Source organism: Pinus tabuliformis, chromosome 8, assembly GCF_031772625.1.
Source record: "Pinus tabuliformis cultivar Carrire ecotype Pingquan chromosome 8, CPIR1, whole genome shotgun sequence".
In the NCBI taxonomy this organism is placed as follows: Eukaryota; Viridiplantae; Streptophyta; class Pinopsida; order Pinales; family Pinaceae; genus Pinus; species Pinus tabuliformis.
In genome coordinates, this window is record NC_142294.1 from 722,364,388 (window position 1) to 722,381,685 (window position 17,298).

At 38.3% G+C, this 17,298-nt stretch overlaps 1 protein-coding gene across 1 annotated transcript in view; it reads right to left on the minus strand.

Annotated features, from left to right (window-relative positions):
- The window catches only part of LOC149237626 (5'-3' exonuclease family protein), a 223,246-nt gene that overhangs the window by 54,111 nt on the left and 151,837 nt on the right, over positions 1-17,298 (minus strand). The window contains exons 6-7 of the mRNA XM_089372723.1: positions 2,078-2,249; positions 1,882-1,958 (exon numbers count right to left, since the gene is read on the minus strand). Coding sequence (XP_089228849.1) covers positions 1,882-1,958; positions 2,078-2,249 — 249 coding nt within the window. The remainder of the gene's footprint in view (positions 1-1,881; positions 1,959-2,077; positions 2,250-17,298) is intronic.

Below are 17,298 nucleotides of genomic sequence, written 5' to 3' on the forward strand. Positions count from 1 at the left end.
TACTACAAGTTGTTACTAGGTCCAAGTTGCTGTTGGAGGATTGTCATCTACAAAAGTAAGAAAGGGCAGGCATGGTGTGGAGGAAGTCTTTGTCTAAGTCAAGAATTTTGGATTATCTCGTGAAACTATTGAAGGAAGAATTGTTGATTGGATTTTCCCCTAGATAGGGGTTTTACCATGGTTGTCCACCTATATCCGGTATCTATGATCTTTGTGCAATTGTTTTGGTAATTGCTTGATGAACTAAAAGATATAAGAAGAACATAAAGATAATAAAATCACAAGTAATTATCTATATAAAGAAAATCTTTATGCCTTTCTGATTTTCTAACATATTGAACCCAATGTTATCATTCCAAAGATTTCTTTTTACTAGGTAGAACAACACCAAACAAGGATTTTGAAGAGGTACAAATATATAAAATAGTTTTCATGGAGATCTATAGGGACATGGGAATTGCAATGGAAGTACAAGAGAAATTTGGAGCATTTTTGCCATCCACTAGTAACTTTTCAAATCCACTAGCCATGGATACTCACAGGCATATTGATCCTATTACTTGGTGCGGATTCCATGGCTAGGACTCATTCACTCACTTATCACTTGACTCTAGCCACAAGGTTGTTGTTGTGGGTTGTTGGATCCTCATCAACTAAGAGGAATTGTAGTACATATGGCTTCATCCACTTTGTGAAGTGAAACAAACTAGGAACAATGAAGGTTAAGAATCTTGTGCACGTTCATTCAAAACAACAACCTTCTATCACATTATAATCCTGAGTATAAGAAGGGTCAAAGAAAGATGTAGGAAGTGAAGGCTAGGATATCTGACTGAAACATGACATTAAATGCCATGATTCACCTCAACCCACTTGAGGATCTTACACCACTATTCAAGCATTTTGCTACAACCTCCAACATTTCCAGACCTCGTCATTTAATCATGGTGTAGAGTTGCAATATGCAGATGATGAAAATGTGGACCCATTTCAGGATATGTACTTAGACCTACTCTACATTATCAGATCAGTAAAGTGATCATTGATAAGGCACTCATTATGGTATTTGCTATTATGTTTTTTGTACGAGGCAAAATACAGTTCTTAGATATATAAATATATATATATATATATATATATATATAATTTGTGTGCTGAATATATCCATACTGTATCCAGATCCTGGCTTTTCAAAAATCCGGTGCATCCATATCCAGATCCAGGTCCTGCTAACTTAGATTTTAATATACAGTCTAAGATCTGAAGGTCTTTTGCAAAACATCAGGTCTGCACACAGGACAAATGGTGGTGGCATGAATGAACATATTACTGAGACGATCTGACAGAATATTCCAAACCTGCCATAAATTGATAGGCAATTTACAGAGTTAGAAAAGGCAACAGATTCCTCAGCATGGCTAGGGAAGTAGTTCCACACATAGAATCATATTCATTTATCTGGCAAACATACTGCTGAATAAGGATTCTATGAATTTATAAACAAATTACACACTAACAAAAGCAGCATTCTCCATTCTACAAGGTAATTAGTAAGTCATCTTAGGACAGATTTGATTGAATTATTTTTCAAAATGTTACTTATCCATGGTAAAATTGCTTAAGTTTCTCCTATATCCATATGAATAGATACTACAGTTACCGGGAAAAATATTCTGCCGAATTCTAGAGAAAACAAAATATGCATCCTCTTTGTGATGAGGGAATGAAACCTTTTACATGTTCAAACTTTAAATAAATAACCAACTTACTAAAAACTATTTTTGGAATGTAACATAGATGTAATTTTCAGGTTCCACCACATTTGGTGCTGACATAAAGAGATAACTTCAATCCATACATCCACAACTCTATCAAGCTCACCTGAAATGGTGTTTTTGTGATTGGATCTGTTTCACCCATGGCAATCGCTCTGGCTACATTCTGGGGCATTGGTGTTTCTATGGTGAAGGAACAGAACAATTTGAATATTTTCAAAATAAATACTTGCCAATCTGATCTATTATATTTACAAAACCCAAGCTTGTCACATTAATGCATGTATTCTAAGGATATGGACCAAAATAATCTGAGTCACATTCCAGGTTGCCTGGTAAATCTGTCAGATGAACAATATCTTCAACCACAGGATCATAGACGCGCTGATGACGAAAAGTTAAAATTGCTTTTTTGAATGTTTCTTCATACAGTAGTGGAATAGAAATCCCACTGTACCTCAGGTGCTTGATCACCTGAAGCAAACACAGAAATCCTTTCATTAGAAGATTTGACAAATCACTTGGTACTTTCTGACAAATAGGAGTTCAACAAATTTCACAACATTCATACCGATATCTGTAACAATATTACTAAAGAACGAATATAAAAGAATTTTTACTGCTCAGACTTTTGACTAGACTACTGTTAAAAATCAGGATCCTTTCAAACATAGGCTGGAAAATAGAGTAAAATAAGTAAAGTGCAAGAGCTAGTCCATATAATCAATTTTGGTCACGGAGAAAAGAAGTTGGCATGAATTTGGGTGGTTTAAAGAGTACCCTGTATCCTCAAAGTGCATAGAGGGCACTGGGTATGTTACAGAGTGGTATCAGAGCCTATGGTTACAGAACTGGCACTGTATGAACCAGGTGTCAACTGTATATGAAGAAATTCCAATTCGTGTGACAAGTGTTTGACTATATTAGATGAGAATATATGCAGAAAATAATGTTTGAAGCTTGAAAATGTTGAATTAAGTGGTGCAATTACCAGATTGGAAGGTTGTTAGAGTATTTTAGTAGCTTATGGACACATAAATAAAGAAGTGCCTCAATTTCAGAGTATGGAGTAGTCACTGGAAGGTTAATTCCAAGGGGAATAAGTTTGATTACTCAGATCAAGGAGAGGTATTTTATAAAATTTAATAACTTGAGAAGAAAGAGGGCAGTGGCTTTGATTTTATAAAACTGATGAAGCGCATAATTACCAGCAATTGAAAGAAAATGCTAGACCTCGAATTAACTTGTATCTAACAGAGTTATTGGTATCCACACTACTCGCAGAGCCAGAGCTACAACAAGGACAAGTAGAGAAAATAATTGAGGAATATTATTGAAGAGGAGACATGGAATATGGACAGAGACATAACATACACAAAGAAGAAATTAGAGGCCTAAATATCAGCATAGAAGAGGGGTCTAACGAGCATAGAAAGATAATAGAATCAGAAAAGCTGGTAGAAACTAAAACAGTCTTGAAGATGGAAGTGCAAAGCCATAGAATTGATAATGAGAGGAGCAAAATTAGTTGAACACTCAACTACTATAAAGCTTAAATCATTTGCAAAAGCAAATAGAGAATGGATCAGGTTCAACAAATCAGAAAGCGAGCAGAGTCCATTTAAGAAGAGAAAACCATGGTTCCCGAGAAATGCTATCCAAGCTCAAAGGAATCATTACTCATCAACACATTCAACAAGGAATCCATCTTTATCAGAAGAATCGCAAAGAAACCCAGAAATGACTCCATTCAAGCATCAAAGAAGAAGGCATGGACAAAACCAATTGCAAGGAGAGCTTATGAAGATCAAGCCACCAACCTGTGTTGAACCTTGTGTTAGCTTCGGAAGGTCTTCTGCATAGGCTTTGTGTCTTGATGGAGTAAGTGATTTTTGTCTTCTTTCCTAATTTTAACTTAGGAAAAGTACAATAAGTAGAGTCAATTAATTATTGTGGACTATTAAGTCAATTTCTAAGGAGAAATAATAAAATTATTTAAGTGACTCAGAAATGATCTCAACCATTGATCTGACATTAGGGTTAGAGATTTGGGCTTGATGAAGATTATAAAATAAGCCTAACGGAGCAGTGAACATACACAAATGGAGAAAGAAGCTTTTCTCTAGAGTGAGAGGCTCAGCTAGACCATAGCATAGAGGAGGAGGAGTGAAGGTGGATTCCAGAGCGTTTCCTGGAGTCCAAATTGCTGGAGATTGCATTGCCAAATTTGTTAGAGAGGCTGATTTGCCAGCACTGAATTTCCTGAGGTGCAAAGGTTGTGCGAGGGGAAGACACAAGACCGAGTTGCTGGTGAGAGGTGGGCTGAAATTCTCCAAGTCGAATTTCTTCGGAGGCTGATTTCAAGTGGGACAAAATTCCTAGGCCAAATTCTTCCAGCGGGTCTGAGTTATAGGTTCTAGTCAATGCATATTTCTTTGTAATTTCCCTGCGGGTCGAAACCCTGATTTTCCTTAGATTAATTAATGAAGAAGAGTAGTTGCAGATGTTTTTCTGTTGTAACATGTCATTGATTTCTCTATGATTTCCTTTTTACTGTATATAAATTTCTGGAAGTTAAAATACCAGTGATTTTATTATTCAACAATTCAGAAATGATTTGGATAAAAAATAAATTGTTGGGAATAAATAATTGTTGCAAGAAAATGAATTTGGGCTGGCATTAGGAAATTTAGCACTTTGATGATGTAAACAAGATAGGAGAGGACATTCAAGCTTGGTTGTTGGGAATAGGGAAGTACTTTTGGCTACATAACTACTCTTCCAAACCAGAAGCTAGAATTGCCATATACAACCTACAAGAGAAGGCTTCTATTTGGTGGGACCAACTTAAATAAGTTAAGCACGTCAATAAGAGGAGACTTACTTGGACCAGTAGTATCTTTTTGAGCACTACTATGACAAGAAGATGCAAGAATTTTAACAACTCAAGTTGAGAAATATGACCATGGAAGAATATGAAAAGAAGTTCTTGGAGTTGTTGAGATATGTTGCCTATATTAAAGAGAAGAAGGCGAAGATGCAAAGGTTCCCAAGTGTGTTTCTTATATTTTATAGAAATAAAATTAGTTTGATGAGCGTAAGACTCTTGAAAAGACAATTACGAAGGCCAAATACTTCATGGCCAAATCAATGGTAAAGTATGATTGCAAAGGAGGCCATGGAGAGCATGGATGATATGGGAAAAATGACAAGAAAAATAGAAGATGTTGTTGAGAAATTTAGGGCATCAATAGTTAGGTGATTTCTCTTGATTAGTGACTGCTTGTGAGTGTTTTTTACAACTTTAGATCAGGATCCTCTTCGACTTAGATTATTAGTGTTCTTCTTCATCAAACAACTACCAATGCATGAACACAAATAGACAAGAGACACAGAATGTAGGCTATCAACCAGGGCCAAAACCTCTCACATTTTGAGAAGAAAACCCGCACAAATTCTTCTTATAGAGATTCCAACTGACGAATACGAAGACCAAGACCCTTGACCTATTTTCCACTCCAAGACCAAGACACAAGTTCTCTTGATAGTCAACCTTCTTGGCTCATCTTCCACTTTGACCTTCTTAGTATCGAGACATTGTCACCACCGAGGTCTTATCAGTGTCTTGACATTGAGATCTCCTTTACTGTGAGACCTCCTCACTGTCATATTACTGAGACCTTGTGATGGCACCGAGTCCTTGATAACATTGATTCCTTCACTGAGCCTTTATCACTGAGATGGTACCTAAACACAATAGCATCATCAACGAACTATGGTTGCAACGAACTGTTATGGCACCAAGACTGTATTACTGAACTTGTTATGACACCGAGATAGAGAGATCCTTCACTATGAGATAGCACCGAGCTTATCTCTGCCATCTTGTACCTTGACCAAGCTCCTTCACTGAAATAGCCTCTGCACTCCAATCCAAGACTTATCTCTGTAATTGTCATCCGAAATTTCAGAGAGATCTCTGAACTTCTTCACGGCGATTAGCCCAAAATAGATCCTCGTTGTCCCTTCCTTATCTATCTGAGTTCCATCCGAACTGTAGCCTTCTTCACCGAAATGTGTGGCACCAAAACTTCCTCCTGAAATGGCCATCCGAATCTCAGAGGTGATCCGAACTTATGTCTTTGTGGAATAGGTCGATGTCCCTATATATAGTTGTTGTCCCATACAAATAAGCCGACCTTATCTATCTGAGTTCCATCCGAACTGTAGCCTTCTTCACCAAAATGTGTGGCACCAAAACTTCCTCCTGAAATGGCCATCCGAATCTCAGAGGTGATCCGAACTTATGTCTTTGTGGAATAGGTCGAGGTCCCTATATATAGTTGTTGTCCCATACAAATAAGCCGACATGAGAGTTCGAATAGGTGTGTCTTCATTTAGGTGAAGCCGACATGAGATCTTCTACTTCTTCTTGAGGCCGAATGAGATCTTATACTTCTCGAGGCCAACTTGAAGAGGAGAACTTCTACATGTCTTTGGAGGGCTTCTAGACAAATCTATAGACTCGTATACATTTTTATATACCCAAGAAGGGCTCTTCATATATGATATTGACTCTTTTGACAAATCCTAAAGGCTCCCAATGGGAGCCATCTAAAAATAAAACCTCTTGCTCGTGAAACCCATGAAGCAAGCCTTACAATGATAATTTTTATTTTCTTCTTTACAAAAATCACAATCACATGTCATTATGAAGACCGAACCTAGTTACACTTTTCAACGCTCCTTCTTAACTAGGGAGGTATTCATAATGGTACTTGGTCATTCTCAATCTGAAGAATTTCTCATAAGAAGAATCGGATTGACAACCCATTTGTATAGCATCATATCAACCAGCATTGTCACATAGCAAGGCCTTGACTAACAACTCTATCTTTCCACAAGAACATTAGCGAGACCAATCATTTATGGACACCCTAATCATTATCTATCCTGAAACGTACCCCACCCAAGTTCTCAGGGTGTGTTCCACCAAGACTATTCTTATCTTGGATTCCCAGTCTTCAAAGAATATCAGTCCTCTACGACTACTCTTATCTTGGATGCCCTAACTCATCCTCAAAGAGTAGCGGATGCCAAATGATTACCCAATCCTCCATTTTGTCTTCCCAAGTGAAGACCAAAATGATGTGTCTATCTCTCCCTCTCAATTAGGGAGGACATATATATTCCTATAAAGGAATGTACTCATTCCTACAGAAGGAATGTACCTAAGATCCCTCTTGGCTTAGGAATTTCCAAGTTTCTTCCAAGTAAGAAACTTGTTCCCAAGCTCCCTTTTGATTAAGGACCTATAGCAGCTCCTCAGGTGGAGATAATGGGACAACCAACTGCTTTGAAGAACTCCTTCCTTTGATGTCATGAATTTCTTCTTCGTTATGGAGTCTTCATCTTTTGGGACTTCTTCATAGGGCACAGACCATCCATCACTTTCATCCACGAGTCAATCATGTCATCATTGCTTTCATTAGAAAGTGATCCATCAGTCTACATTTGGTCTTGCTTCGTGTCATGTTGCCTTCTTCATGTTGTCTTCTTCAAAAGGATCGTACATCCTTCTACATGTTCCTCTTGGAAGACATCCATGGTTCTTCCCTTGGCAGTCCTGCATAAACCCATCCAGATACTTGTTCAAAATAAGAAATGAACACTTAAATAAAACTTACATTTGTGATGGTCTTTCATCATGACATCTTCCTATAGGTCTCAACATCCTGCATATATGTTGACACATCTCCCAAAGATATCCATTGTTAAGGGTCTCTTTCTTTTTCAGACTCCATCAGAGTCTTCATATCTTTCATGGAGATATCGTAGTCAAATCTTCTTGGTCTTTCGGATGTTGATTGCCTTTACCATGGTTGCATATCTCACGATCTCTTCCTTCCTTTCTTCACACATTTCATTCTCAAGAGCTTCCAATCAGAGCTCCTCAATTGTAGTCAACCACCTCATACTTCATATGAGGACATATTATGTTCATTTCATCTAGTGTGACCTATGCCTTATAGCATCCTTTCCTTTGATCATACTTCTCAAGATAAAGCAGTGATCCATGTTACCTGCAACCATACAACATGACTTTATAATATTGAATACAAGCACACATACCTCATTTACCTTTAGGTCATCTAGGCTTCTTTCAGCAACTTCCTTGATTGAAAAGAGCTTCAACCCCTTGATCTGCTTCATCTCTTATGTCATCATAACATCATCCCATGAATTCCACAAGTTGGAGTTCCTGATGAAACGCTTGCTTCCTCTCTAGATTAGTGAACCTTCCAATGAAGATTCCATCGGAGAATCTTGAGGATCTTGCATATCCCTGTCCAACAAATGTTACCTTTTGACTTATGTATGATGAGCCTTGTCCTGGATGACTTCTTCCTTTTTCCCATAAGTGTTACTTGAGCTTTCAATGAGGTTCCCAAGAGCTATATTCTTCATAGTTGATTGCCACAGATTTTGTTCCAGACATCCTTCATGTTTCCTATGATGATTTCACGAGCTCTTACTTCTAATGCTTTTCCTTTCGACAAATGTTTGAATCCTTTCGTTTGATCCTTCAACACTTTTTGCCCTCAACCTGTCATCTCCTATCTTGCATAGAAACCACAAGTTGTTGAATGGGATAGCTCTTATCCTCATTGACATTTGTTACCTTGTTCATCAATTAGTGCAAAGGGGATCATTTCCTTATCTAAGATCATCTCCCCTAGATCTTATAGTTGCGATCTTATGAAGATATCCCTTCATCCTTTGATACCTTCAATTTGTGTAGATTAGATCTAAGTGATATGACCTTTCTTATCGCATCTCCAGAGAATAGTTCTACCAACTTATCATATATCTATTTTGATGTCTCCAATTCTTCTATATGAAGGGACCTTTGACTGATTTTATAGGAATCCCTTGAGCCCTTTGATCTTTTTCCATGTTTTCAGAGGAGTTTTTTCCATTGATATGATCAATGACTTCACTTTCTTCGAGGACTATTTCTATCCTCCTTTTCCATGCAAGGAAGTTCGATGACCCAACCAACTTATAGATCTCCTTGCAAAACAAAGTCATTTTACCAAATCTAGATTATAGAATAAAGATGCTTACTTGTTAAGTGAATATGAAATTTTCAACTTGATTTCTTTGTTGATGATGATAGATGAAGATGACTTGATGCTTCTCAGATGATCCTTTTTAAAGATAAGGAGGTCATTGCTTCTACGGGGGGGAAACTACCTTCCTTTGGATGATCTTCTTCCAAATGAAATCTTTGCTTCAATAAAGAGAAGATTGCCCTTTTTATGATAACGCCTTTCGATCTAGCCTTTTATGGATGAACGACCTTCAAGATACTTCAACTTCAAATTGATTGAGATTGGATCCCAAGAATGCTTTCTTGATTGAGCTAAGGCTTTTGCTTTCTTTAAGATGATGATGTAATCTTCATCTTAAAGTCCTATTCTTGGATAAATAAACTATAAGCTACCTTGACTCGTAGATCTCTTCAACGTGATTAGATGTAGGGTCTTTGTGGTCTCTTGATATGGCTTGAGGGTTCCACCAGCTTCTTTGTAGACATCTACTTCGATCTAGGGTTATAATGCTTCCTTGAAGATTTTTAAACTTTCGCTTTGATATCCTTTGACTTGCTTTGATGCCTTTCTTGAAACTCGATCCTTGAGTGTATCTTTGATTAGATGCCCTTTTCTTGACTTTGTCACCTTAGCTCTAATACCATGTTGAGAAATCTAGGGCATCAATAGTTAGGTGATTTCTCTTGATTAGTAACTGCTTGTGAGTGCTTTTTACAACTTTAGATTAGGATCTTCTTCTACTTAGATTATTAGTGTTCTTCTTCATCAAACAGCAACCAATGCATGAACATAAATGGACAAGAGACACAAAATGTAGGCTATCATCCAGGACCAAAACCTCTCACTCTTTGAAAGGAAAACCCACACAAATTCTTCTTATAGAGATTCCAATTGACGAATATCAAGACCCTTGACCTATTTGCCACTCCAAGACCAAGACACAAGTTCTCTTAACAATCAACCTTCTTCTTGACTCCTCTTTCACTTCGACCTTCTTAGTATTGAGACATTGTCACCACCAAGATCTTATCACTGTCTTGACACTGAGATCTCCTTTACTATGAGACCTCCTCGCTGCGATATTACTGAGACCTTGTGATGGCACCAAGTCCTTGATAACACGGATTCCTTCACCAAGCCTTTATCACTGAGATGGTACCTAAACACAATAGTATCATTAACGAACTGTAGTTGCAACGAACTGTAATGGAACCAAGGTTGTATTTCTAACTTGTTATGACACTGAAACAGAGAGATCCTTCACTGCAAGATAGCACTGAGCTTAACTCTACCATCTTGTACCCTTGACTGAGCTCCTTCACCGAAACAGTCTTTGCACTCCTATCCGAGACTTATCTTTGTACTTGTCATCCGAAATTTCAGAGAGATCTCCAAACTTCTTCACTGTGATTAGCCCAAAAGAGATCCTTATTGTCCCTTATCTATCTGAGTTCCATCCGAACTGTAGCCCTCTTCACTAAATTGTGTGGCACTGAAACTTCCTCTTGAAATGGTCATCTGAATCTCAGAGGTGATCCAAACTTATGTCTCCGTGGAATAAGCCGAGGTCCCTATATATAGTTGTTGTCCCACATAAATAAGCGGACATGAGAGTTCGAATAGGTGTGTCTTCATTTAGGTGAAGCCGACATGAGATCTTCTAGTTCTTGAGGCTGACTTGAAGAGGAGAACTTGTGCTTGTCTTTGGAGGGCTTCTAGACAAATCTATAGACTCATATACATTTTTAATATACCCAAGAAGAGCTCTTCATACATGACATTGACTCTTTTGACAAATCCTAAAAGCTCATAATGGGAGCCATCTAAAAATAAAATCTCTTGCTCATGAAACCCATGAAGCAAGCCTTAAAATGATAATTTCATTTTCTTCTTTACAAAAATCACAATCACATGTCATTCTGAAGACCGAACCTAGTTACACTTTTCAACAGATGTATGACATAATGGTTTAACAATCCCTGTGGCAAGTTGTATGTATGCTTGGAAGAGTAGCAAGTTATAAACTAGCAACTTATGTATAAAGAAAATGAAGTAAATAATGAATTTTCATAACCCCTGATATAGGATACATTATCCATCCCCTTCCCCCCCAGCCCCCACTCCACCCTCCAATTCTTGCCACTTATTCACATCCCAAGATATCCAAGAGGCCATTTGGATGACGAACACTAACAAAGAAAAGGATGAAGGGTTTCAAGCAGAACTCTTCAAGTAGGGTCTTCACACTATGAATAGCCATCCAGTCGACTTGCTCAACCATGTGGTCTTTGTCAACACAAAGTTTTTCACTATAAGTGGGTTGAAATAACTTCAAAATTCTGCAGTGGAAATTATTGTAACATTTAGAAAAATCTACCCTTTGTGTCGCATGCAAATTTCCCTCTCCATTTGGGTTGTTGCTTGCCAACCACAGGGGGGTGTCCCTAGTCTTGCATACACTATTTCCACCTATAAATATGCAAAAAAAAAAAGAAAAACAAGCATGAAATGATTGCTTTTGAGCAGAAAATCAGTGGCCAAAGAAGTTTTAAAATAATTTATATTAGAGGTAGAATAATCTTTGGCATTAACTTTTAAGAAATAGAAAAGACAAAAGTGCACTTCAATCGTATATTTCAACCAATGAAAAAGCTCAAAAACTTTTACTATATTGCACAAGAAAAACTTTGGGATGTCAATCAACCCAAACAGATAGAAGCAATCAATACCAAGCTTTATTTAGCAAAAGGCCAAGAGGTTAGTTGCACCAATACTGTTACAGAACCGATGACAATGATGTTCCTACACAATAGAATAGAAACCAAAAGAGAGAATGAAAAAGGGTACAAGTAAGAAAGATAGTATATGTTGCCACCGGAGAAGATCCACTTTGTCCAAGAGTGACCTCTTACAAGTATGAAAGATAGTATATGTTGCCACCGAAGAAGATCCACTTTGTCCAAGAGTGACCTCTTCCTTTTAATGATCAAGGAGGTCGAATTACCCATGCAAGACTCTCCCTAAAGCATTGTGAACTAACGTGACAAGAGAGGTGAATTGTCCATGCACTTGAGTGATGTGGAGATTTGCTTGAGTGTGACTAACAATGCAAGTGAAGAAAGCTTAGTTAACTGGAGGGAAAAGTGGAGTAGATAATCCATGCTCCTTGTTGACTAGAGGAAAGGTGGAGTGAAGTGAAGATAGGGTGGAGAGAGAGAAACCAATGCACATTAGTCAACTAAGAATAGAGGGGAGTGAAGTAATAATGCGCTAGAGTTAAATTGGCGAAGAAATAGGGTGAGGTGGAGATGGACTAGCCATGCACATGGAAGTAGAGAAGATGATTCTCATTCAAATGAAATCAAACTAGAGAGAGAGTTAGACTAAAACGAAGTGGAGAACAGAGAATGCATGGATTTAGTTAACTCAAGAGAACACCTCATATACACCTCCAACCATGCATGTGACTTAGTTTAACTCCAAAATATGCCAAATGCATCTAGGTATTCTACAATTGACTCACTTAGGCAACCCAATTAACTCACTAACACAACTCTTCTACCTCAATTGACTCACCACTTCACTCAAGCCCATGCATGCATCCGGATCCTTCCACTTGTCACGCTCACAAGTAGCCATGTGTCATCACTAGAGGTTGCCACATGTAACACTTGCATGCCCACTACTAAATTGTCTGCATGTCCTCAAGACCATACCCATTGGACTCAATTTTTTGTGAAGAGCCCAAATACCCCATTAGAATCGCCATGCAAAATATGCTAAAAATAGAAATACCTCACATGTCGATGAAGCCACTCTCATTGGACTGTGTTTTCAGTGGGGACTCTAAATATGTGACCAAACTTGACATGTAAAAGCTAGTAAAAATAGACCCATATCGAATGTCACCTAAAAGTAGCTCATCAGAATTGTGAGCTCACAAGGATCTCAAATATATCATCATAACTGAGATCTAAGTCTCTGAACCAAAGCTGCCATAGAAAATATCATGCTTGTACTCCGAAAAAAGCTAATCGGAATCTTAAGCCCATCTCCTCAACTCAAGCAAAACCTTACTCATTAACACATACCCACATCATCACTCAAGCCACATGAAGGGAACATCACAAGGCTAGGGCATGATATCATCTACAAAAGTGTACCATCCACTTGAGATTCGAGAAGGTTTTCAGGTCATCATCATCATCAAATCAGCTCAACAAAAATGCAGCATCCATCAATAAGGTACAAAACCAGCATAGAGGCAGGTGTCATACTGTCTCCGAGCTACATCATCTCTCTAGGTAACATCTTGGTCCAAATGTACAGTGTTTCAAGTTTTGGAGGGAGAGGAGAAGATCATCATCAGTGTTGAATACATCCCAAGGTCAATGATCCTCAAAAGGTGGTCAACATCCTAGCTTTGGTTCTCATAATGGTCATCAAATGGGGTTGGGCGTCCTCTCTGAAACTGTTGAAGTTTGATACAATCCCCCAAATGATGGCAGATGTACTTGGGAGTAAGAATCTGAAACATTCTCTCAAATCAAGCAAGACCATCATCATAGGCAAAATAACCATAATAGTATCACAGTGGGCCATATCTAATGCAAAAGGCATCAAAGTACTTCACACAAGCATCAACTTCAAATGTTTTCGTAGCTGATGATTTATAAACAAGTTACCATGCTTAGATATGGGAGCGTTATCAAAAGGCACTATTAGGTGCTTCCAACCATAAGGAAAGGAACGGTTCGTAGAATGACCCATGAAGCAAATAAGTGCAAGTGGTTAGTGATATGGTAGGGATTTACTTCATGGAGGATGCCAAAATCTTTGTACTATGAAATTCCATCAATCTTGAAAGTTGTAATGTCAAGAAGGAGCAATCGTTGGACCTGAGTTACCCCTTTCCTCAGCCTATTTTTACCACTCCTCTTGTGCACATTTTTCTTCATTGATTTTCTTTTTCTTACAAAGCTTGGGTTACAAGCTTTCATTTATGCATCATTGACCCCTTAAAGATGAAGTGGTTTGTTCCTCACCAGGGTTGAAATATTCATAACTCCTTTCATTTTGATTATTCATGCATTAGCCAGGAACTGGATGAGGGCTAATGAGAGGGGTAGAGCTCAAGCTAGATCTTAGTCTAGGGACTTTATTATATCACAGCCAATCTTTTGCATTTTCTCATTATGGCTCATGCTCTTTCTTTTCTTTTGTTGCATCGACCTCTTAGGGCAAGGTTTTGGGCCCTTACTAAAAAATGAGGAGAATAGAGAACCAATACTTGTTATAGATAACAATCAACCCGCATATGGGATGTGAATATAAGGGACAAAACGAAAGTGGTATGGTTTACTATCAACACCAAACATCAATAAATTTGTCCTATTTGTAGCCCTTCTTGATAATGGAAAGCAAGGCCTTAAGGAAGGCCATACTAGACTAGGGGAAAGGGCTAACCACCAAGGTGAAGCATGGGAACAAGAATACAACCAAAAGAATTCTATCTTCCAATTCAACCTATGGTCAAAACTAGAATTCCCTTAAACTTGAATGAAAGCACTTGATTACAAAAACAGTTAATGTACCTTATAATAGATGACCCACATTCATTCGACGAATAAGTTAGATGAAATAAAACACTAACCAGAGCAAGGACGCAAGGCCTTTGAGGCTAGCTTTTTGTGGATCATCATAGGGTTGTTGACTGCCAAGCTGAACAAATAGGAGAAAAATTCTCTTAGGGGTTACTCACTTGGGTGGGTAACAATAACCATAACACCACAAAATCCATACTACAACCACTTTCCATGGGAAACAACCCCTAGCCCTAGCCCAAGCAAAGTTGTGTCTAAATATCTCTAGACCTTCAACCTACAAAAATTTGATTATCATTAACGCTCTAAATTTGCAAGGGTGACAAAAGTAGGGGTTACCGGGTCTGCATGAGTTTTCCACAATTTTGGCCACATCACATTATTTGCTTGATCCACAAATTCATCCCTAATATAGGCCCCACCAACAATAGGACAATCATGCTAGGCCTCACATTTTCCAAATCTATGATTCGATCATCCATCTAAAGCATTTCTAAGGAGCTTGAGAGAAAATACCTTAAAGCTAGACGACAAGTTGGATTTCAACCTAAGCACCAGACTATTGATCACAATCACACACTTTAGGCCATCATTAAAGGTCCACCATTGTCCTTCAAAAGATAATTGTTGCTTGGTGGATTTTTGGGATAACTTTAATTTTGTACCCCGAGAGGCTTTGTTCCACAGACTCAAAGGCATTAGCATCTCAAGGACCTTGCTAACAGTGATGATGCGCCTCTATAAGTTGGTCCTTGGTCGTCTATAGACAACACATGGGATATCAAATTTTAGGAGTACCATTAGGTTCAAATAGGATTGTCCCCTGTCCCCTGCATTACTTGGAATCTACATTAACATGTTGAAGCCCTTTGTGCATGAGCACAACTAGGACAAAAATATGTGCTTTCTCCACCAGTCTTAACTTCTATTTTTCTTTTCACAGATGATCTAACCCTTCTAGCCTCATCCCTCGCGTGGTGGCAAAGACAATGAGATACCCTAGCCCTATTTTGTGACCTTCATTGGTTGACAGTCAATCTGGGTAAAATCAAGATCATGATATTCAATGGGTTGAAGAAGATTCTCTTTGAACACCATTTCTTCTTCACAAGAGAGGAGATTGAGATCATCAACATGTATACTTATTTTGAGGTACTTTTCATAGGGCTTCACTTTAATCTGCAACATGCACCTCAACCCCGACTCAACAAGGGCCATGGGTGCTTGGCCCTTCATGAAAAAGTAATGTTTTTGAAACAATTTTCAATACTTATCAACCAGGATATCAATGATGGACACTCTTGTACAACCCATAGTTTTATACAATTTTGAGGTTTGGGATCTAGATTTACTAGACTAATTGGTCTTCAACAAAGAAAGAACAAATCATACTCCTCCACTGCATCATCAAATACAAGCAAACAATCCCTCAACCCAACATCCTTGCAAAGTTTGGCGCTCGGACCTTTCAGCTTGAGATTATGTTTGATCTTGTCTCACTTTTGCACTACATTCCACGTTCTGTTGATATAACACAAGGATGGAACCAATATCCATACTTGGCCTACTGCTCATCAAAGCCCATTGCATCAACTATTTTTTCAATTTGTTCTTGATGCTAGTATGTCGAGCTCTTAGATCTCCTAGCACCTATTGGTATTATGATGGTCATTTAGATATTCCCTTGATGCTCTTGGCCACCTCTTATCTACCAAACAAGATGAACACAACCATCAAAGAGGATATTTATAGGGAATTTGTACAGGTCACTTGGATAAACCCTTATGGGTGGTGGGTTACATTCGAAATGACCTTCTATGTAGGGCACTTAATGGTTGAGCGATGGACTCATTGTTCAACCCCATTATACCCTCTGCCATTGAATGCACGCTCTTCAAGCTCCCCTAGGTCAGTTCAAAGTTGGCTCTTGTTACCCCTCATTTTAGCAAGGTTACATATGAAGCTCTTTCACCACCATTGTAAGCTCGAGGTCACAAGTCAAAAGCAATATAAAAATGATGTGAGGCATTCTATTTGGCATCCTAGACTTGTGCCTTTTGTGTCTATATTTTGTTGACTTGATCGAACCATTGTTGGTCCCTTTAAGTTTCACTTCAAGATACTCTCATCATGTATAGGATTGGAGGGCTCTAGGTTGATTTTCTATTGAATGAAGTTGTCATCGATGTCAAAACCAATCAAAGAAGAAGCCTCATTGATCTTACCTAGAGCGTTGAAGAGAAGCACTTGGAAAAATTGAAGTTGTCATGGATGTCAAAACCAATCAAAGAAGAAGCTTCATTGATCTTACCTAGAGCGTTGAAGAGAAGCACTTGGAAAAATTCCTAATCAACCTTGGGAGGATCCAACAAAAGAGCACCGAACATCAAGTACTCACAACATGGGAATCCTTGTAGTGAGAGATCAGGAGATACTACACACTTGGATTGGCTACTTGGTGGAGAGGAAAGTGGCAAGAAAGAATTCATTGCTCCCTCGATGACTGTCCTTCAAAAATCAAGCTTCTCAGGCTATTCACCCATGATAATGTAATTGCCTTGAAGCACATTAAGATCCCTATTACTAGGACTAATTTCAATGATGTTTACCTAATCTATGATCTTATGGACACTAACCTGCACCAGATGGTGCTCACTAGTAATCATTGCAAGTACTTCATTTACCAGTTGTTGTGAGGACTAGTATCTACATTCTGTCAATGTGTTGCATAGAGATTTGAAGCAAAGTAATCTATTATTGAATGTCAATTGTGACCTTAAGATATATGATTTTGGTCTAGCTCAA